The sequence below is a fragment of the Gouania willdenowi genome, chromosome 6 (genome assembly GCF_900634775.1).
Source record: "Gouania willdenowi chromosome 6, fGouWil2.1, whole genome shotgun sequence".
Taxonomy (NCBI): domain Eukaryota; kingdom Metazoa; phylum Chordata; class Actinopteri; order Blenniiformes; family Gobiesocidae; genus Gouania; species Gouania willdenowi.
The window spans coordinates 32,748,309-32,754,684 of record NC_041049.1 but is presented as its reverse complement, the minus strand read 5'-3'; the positions used below and the strand labels follow the sequence as shown (position 1 = coordinate 32,754,684).

Here is a 6,376-nt window from a genome sequence, read left to right as displayed (position 1 = left end):
ATTATCTTAATGGAAATTTTGCAGTTTAACAAACACAAATGATGCAGTTAGATCATATTTAACACGTGTACAATCACCTCAAAAATAGCTGTGGAATAAAAATGATAAAGCTTCTCTGCTACATCTATCCATTCATTCATTTTACAAACCCATTTGGCTTGGAAATAGTAAAAAAAATATATATATATATATATATATATATATATATATCATTATTATTCTTAATTATGAGATACTTCTTATAATTATGACTCTCTCTCTCTCTCTCTCTCAGCAAACAATTGTTAAGATGATAATTCCATATCAGAAATATTGGTCAGAAATGATATTTTTACTAAATTGTAAATATCTTAGAGGCTATGGAAAGTGAAACCACAATGTTGAGGAAAAGCAGAACTATGGTTGCACTAACTTATGTACCCAAACACTTTAATATCAAGTCAGAGAGCTACACATTTGAACAGTAACACTTGTTTCTGCATTTCTCTGTACACTATATTCTCTGTAGCATTTAAATGTTTCTTCCAAGATAAAAACAACAAATAGAAAGGTAAACAACATATAAAAGAATATTTGTATACAACTTAATATTAGATATACAAGTCAACTTATACAATTAAGCTAAACGTTTTAAGATGTGAAAGCCTTAAAGTTAAACGGATTGATGGCTACAAATGAAGTGAAGACAATAGATTTCCTGTGACGCAGGGTTGGGGTCAATTACAATTTACCCCTGTTCAATTAAAAATCAATTACGATTACAGTGACTAGCATTTTTTTCCAATTACAATTAAATTACAATTATTTTTGTCCTCATAAATTAAATTACAATTACGTTCTTAATTTCTAAACTTCAGTTACAATTAATCAAAATTACTGAGCTAGAAATAAATGACAAAATAAAAGTTAACCTTCCTCTTGTGTTAGCTTTCTGTTAGCATCTCCTATAATAACGGGTCATAAATCAGCTGTAAAATACACTAAAAACAAATATCTATCAATTTATTTCCTATCTATTGATTACCTGGTTAGGTTTCCTCATCAATGAAAACATAAGTTTTCATATTTTTGGTGTGGGTATCTGAGTCTTTTTGTGTCAGTATACACCTGAATTTCAATTTGTTTTAAATGGTAACATGTGGGAAAGCTTGATCTGATACATACTTTAATAATTGTTAACTACATATGTGTAGAACTGCACATAGAGCTGTAACATGGTTCCCCAGTTTTGCGTTAAATTATAATCGACAATTTTTAATAGAATTTTCATGGCAATTACAATTACAAAGTCAATTATCTAAACTCAATTACAATTTAATTACAATTATAACAGAAACAGATTTGTATAATTACAATTATGCCATAATTGTAATTAATTATCAATTATGCAATTACAATTATTATTGACCCCAACCGTGCTGTGAACTGATGTTTAATGGCAGCTTCTCATTCATGTAATTAATAGAAACATCGCTTCACTGTTGGGAATTCAAAGCTTGGTTAAAGAATGAAATGGGAAATGTTTGTTGTTTTTCTAGATGTGTGTGTACTGTTAACCATATAGAGTTTGGGCACAGAACCATGATACCTAAAATAGCATCACTATCCAAACATTTACAAACTCAACCTCCTAATAAACCAGTGCCATTAGACCACTGTGAAAAAACACCACAAAAACAAACCCAGCAACATTTGATTCTTATTTTAATATGTTTTTAATCAACATAAACACATAGCAGTGGGTATAAAGGAGATCAAATTACAGGATGGATTCAAATCTCCAGAGTGGCCGAAGGCAGCTGTTTGAGGAATGAGCGTCCCTGTGTTTCCTGTGGGAAACAGTGATTGATAGTAAACAGTAAATACTGTGTTTACCAACATGTGCTGAGGATGTTTGTGGGAAAAGTCAGATTTAAAGAAGACTTGGAGCTAAATTGTGCTGGGAAATTTGACCCAAATCCAGCCATTCTCACCAATTTGGATCTTGGTTTTGAGATACTAGTCTGGTGACCGAGGGTAAAACATGCACAGGTCACCAATCCAAACACACACTCACTCTTGTTTATTCTAGAGTGTCTGATGAGGTGCACCTGGGGTCTATGAACAATCCTACAGCTTCGGATCTACTTCCTCCGGTTCATTTTGTGACCTGGTGGGAAAACTTCTGTCTTCCCCTTCTCCATCTTTTCTCTCCTGAGGTTCTTCACCTCTTGAGTTCATCTGGCACAGTCCTTGGAGAGCTCCTCTGCATCTCTTTCTGAACGATGGGTCACAGGCAGCATAGAGGAACGGGTTCAGGCAGGAGTTTAGGTACGCCAAACAGGTGACATATGGGTGAGCCGCCAGCAAGATCTGATCCAGGGAGCAGGTGTAGGGGACCAGGCCGAACTCCAGGAGCAGGGACAGCGTTTTGTTGACATGCAAAGGCAGCCAGCACACGAAGAACGCCATCACCAAGGTGACAATGACCCTGAGCAGTCTACGCTGGCGTCTGCGGTCTGGACGAGGACCATGTCCAAAGTGTCTGCAGAGGAGCTGAGCAAGTGAGCAGTAACACACCAGGAGGACTACCAGAGGAAGCAGGAAGCCGATCAGGGTGGATTTGATGCTCAGAGCAGCAGCCGACCACATTTCTGCCTCCTCCCTCTCAGCCTCCTCCACCTCGGCCCCTATCAGCATGGAGTAGTCCATTTGACAGGACAGGATCACAGTGCCCTCAACATCCACCTCTCTGACAGAGCGGAGCAGCAAACCAGGAAGGGCCAGCACCCCTGACACCACCCATACAGCTCCAAGGACCCACCGGGCTCTGCTGGGGCCCGAGTGCCGATGTCCAGTCAGGACCCAGTATCGTTCCACACTGAGCGCGCTCAGGTTAAAGACGCTGGCATACATGTTGAGGGCGGTGAGGAAGCTGCTGACCTGGCAGAGTGGTTGCCCAAAAGGCCAATGGTAGCCCAAGGCTGTGTAGACGGCCCAGAGAGGGAGAGTGACCAGGAAGCAGAGGTCTGCCAGGGCCAGGCTCGCTATCAGGGAGTCAGTCAGTGAGCGGGATGGACGAGGGGATGAGGAACAGGAAGAGAGTCCTCTGCTTTCTTTGGGAGCCTGAGGAGACGTGAGGCGAGCCCTACTGAAAACTTTTGAGCAGCAAAACCGTGGAGCCACTGCATCCTCTCTGCCCCGAGTCCTGCTGCTCAAGGCCCAATCCCGGTAGACAAACAACACCAGGCTGTTACCAAGGCAACCCCCAAGGAATGCTAGCAGGTAGACAGTCGGGATGATGGAAAAGGTGGGAGTCCAGTCGGTGTAGTCACAGTGGAAAAAAGGTGTGGGAGACGGTGAGGAGAGGAGGTCCATGTTTGACATAATGTTCTACTACACACGAGGTGGGCTTTTTCCAGCAGGAAGACCAAACGCTAAAAACTCCTTGGCTCGGTTTCACTTTGTTTAAGTTTGGTCGTCTGAAAACAAAAAAAATAAAAAACACAATGAGTTTCCAGAAGTTCTGCAGCATGTGGAGTTGCAAAACTTCTGCAACATTCAAATTCAGGACCCTTAAATGAACCTGCTTGGTCTTTTTTGCTTTTAATAAGTTGCCTAAACATTACCAGATTTCTTTGGAGAACAATCATTAAATAAAACATGATTGAAACTAGAGGTTGTTTGTGTGTAGACTATGAACAGCTAAAATACATTTGAAACAATCACTGAAGCTAATTTAAAAGTTAAAACCTGCACAACCTAGCAGTGCTATTCACATATTATAGCAGCACTTTTAGGATTTTAATGCTAAACCTGCTACAAGGAAGAAAAAAAAAAAAAAAAAAAATATATATATATATATATTTAATTATGCACAGTTAGGACTCATTAAATAAATGGCCATTTTCAGAATTCTGTTTTTGTAATCCTTTTAAGATTTTGTAAAGTGAAAAAATTGATAAATTATCTTTAATACACCTTGATCCTATGATCATGTAAATCTAACATTTCTAAAAAAAAATCTGATTCTCTAATCTAAGCTGGTTGACACCATGCAGTCAGTCGATAGCTGATACCACTGTGGCGTTGCTTAAAAAAGAAGTAGTTCTTACCTCAGGTTTCCTCAACAGCTCAGATAAAATCATCCAGAACACGCTGAGAATCCACAAGAGCTGAAGTTATCCTGTAGTTTCACCTTCACTGTAGCATGTCATCTGTAGCTCAGCATCAGGAAGGTGAGGCCTTCTCTTCTGACTCCTTGAATATCTGTGACCCCCCCCCCTATGAATGCACACACACGAGTTCTCAAACCAGACCACCATAGCTGAGACTTACACATCCCACAAACATCACCCCCTCAAGACAAACACACACAACTCCCTGAGACAAAATAGCTCCTGTCAACCCCCTCCCCAGACACAAAAACATCCCAATGTGCTAAGAGTACACAAATACGTGCACTATTTGCTTCCCAGAGAGTCACATATTCAAATGCCAAGGTAAACAACGTAACAGGACAAAAACAAAAGGCCTCTATTACAACTTCAGCAGTGTATGAGCTCGGCACTGAACACATCCTTACAACTCATGATTGTATTCTCACAGTAAACCAAAGCTGCTTCACACCTGAACACACAAGACAGTTCAACAGCACAACTGTCTGCAGGAGACAGATGAAATAAATGAGGGATGATCAGTAAACAGGAAGCGTTTGTTTCCACAGAGGTCACACTGCTATCAATCTGTTATGGGAACAGATGTTCCTGGGAAAAAAAACATCTCAGCCTTTTCTTTCACTACATAACAGACGAACACACACACCTTTAAGTAAAGAAGAATACAGCCCGAATTTGTTTTTGCAGAGACAAGAGCCACTGTGGGAAACAACTGGAGCAGTAGTTCACTACAGTTCAGGTCAGAAGAGGCTCAAACCAATGCACATGAAGGTATAACACATGTCTAAGGTGGGCTTCTACTTCTTTGTCCTGCACATCCTATAAATGCTGGATTGGGACTCCTTTTCAGCCTCAGACCGGCCCACTTTAGACAGCGACCTATTATTATTAGAATCATGTAATTATAACCTTCCATGTTAAGTCTACAATAGCACGCTGTTCTGCAATGTCTGGTAGTTTAGTGTTTTTCTAAAATATCTCCAATTTAGTACGATTAATGGTTGCTTCACAGTGCAGATTTATTGAAACAAACAAATTCAAACATCTTCAACAATATCAGAATCTATACCATCTTATCAAAACCCTATAAGAAAAAAATATTCTTCTAAATATATATATTAAAGAAAATGTGGGTTTTTAAAAAATAAACACAATATTTTTAACCCTCAGTTTAAAAAAAATATCTCATTGCCAATCAACAGACAGAAAGAGTAGATTCAGAGAAACCTCTAAAACATTAGTAAACACCGAAGCAGTCATCCATGAATTCTCCAGAATATTTTGGGGATTTATAAACAACTAAAAACAGAACTCTTGAATCACCCTTCAGTAAGAATGACATATTCAAAGGAGATAAAATCACCAAATGTTATTTCTTTGCACTGAAATATTGATTTAAAAATGGCAGCAACTCCACCACTTTTCCTGCAAGTACGACACTTATTTAAATAAATAAAGTCTTGTGGTGCCCTTTCATTGAGAATAGTATTACTGATACCATCATTCAACCACATTTCATTAAAAGTAAAAAGTCCAAGTGATGTCTCAAAATAATATAATTAACAGTAATGTGTTAACAGATCTAACTTTAAGAAGAGCTAATTTTAAAGACTTTACTGGAGACACTGGTGGACTATTTGGATGACATGTTATAGGAGTCAAATTATTTTCTCTATTAAGCTTTTTGTTTTTCTTTAATTTAACAATTTTACCTGTGTTACCTGTCACCACAGGAATTAAAGAAGCTGCATTAACTCCATAAGGCCCTGACTTTTTCTGGTTGTTCCTAAAAATAGAGCTATTGCAGTCTGGACCCAGCACACATCAGACCTGTGTCGCTCTAAGTTGAACACAGCTGGCCTGAGGAGAAGAGTGATCCTGGACCTGGTATCGTCGAGGAGGGATGGGTGGTGCTGATTGATTCTTTAGAGGAGATAAGATGGTACCGTGGTGGGGTGTCAGTCTTGTGCCAGCAAGAACCAGCTCGTTCATCAGGGAAGTTCCCAGAATCCAAGAAGGCAGGGGTAGGAGAGAAGCTGGATAAGGTGTAAGTAAGTGAATTTTGGGTGAGGCAGGTGGGTTGACCTCTTCATTTTGGCAATTTTGATTTTCATTTCTTGATGGAAGCTCATCGACTCCATGTTCTCTGATGGTACATGTTGTCCTTTGTCTTTATTAGGACTGATAGCAGTGCGACTGGTGAAGAAAAACAAGTTGGA

The 6,376-nt window shown here is 39.3% G+C and overlaps 1 protein-coding gene across 1 annotated transcript; it reads right to left on the bottom strand.

Annotated features, from left to right (window-relative positions):
* Positions 1–2,109: 2,109 nt before the first annotated feature.
* On the bottom strand, positions 2,110–4,978 carry aplnr2 (apelin receptor 2). The gene is made up of 2 exons (XM_028448270.1): positions 4,095–4,978; positions 2,110–3,461 (listed from the first exon to the last, which is right to left on the bottom strand). Exon 2 carries the CDS (start codon positions 3,364–3,366, stop codon positions 2,110–2,112), a length of 1,257 nt encoding a protein of 418 aa, XP_028304071.1. The 5' UTR covers positions 3,367–3,461; positions 4,095–4,978.
* Between the last annotated feature and the right edge of the window lie 1,398 nt (positions 4,979–6,376).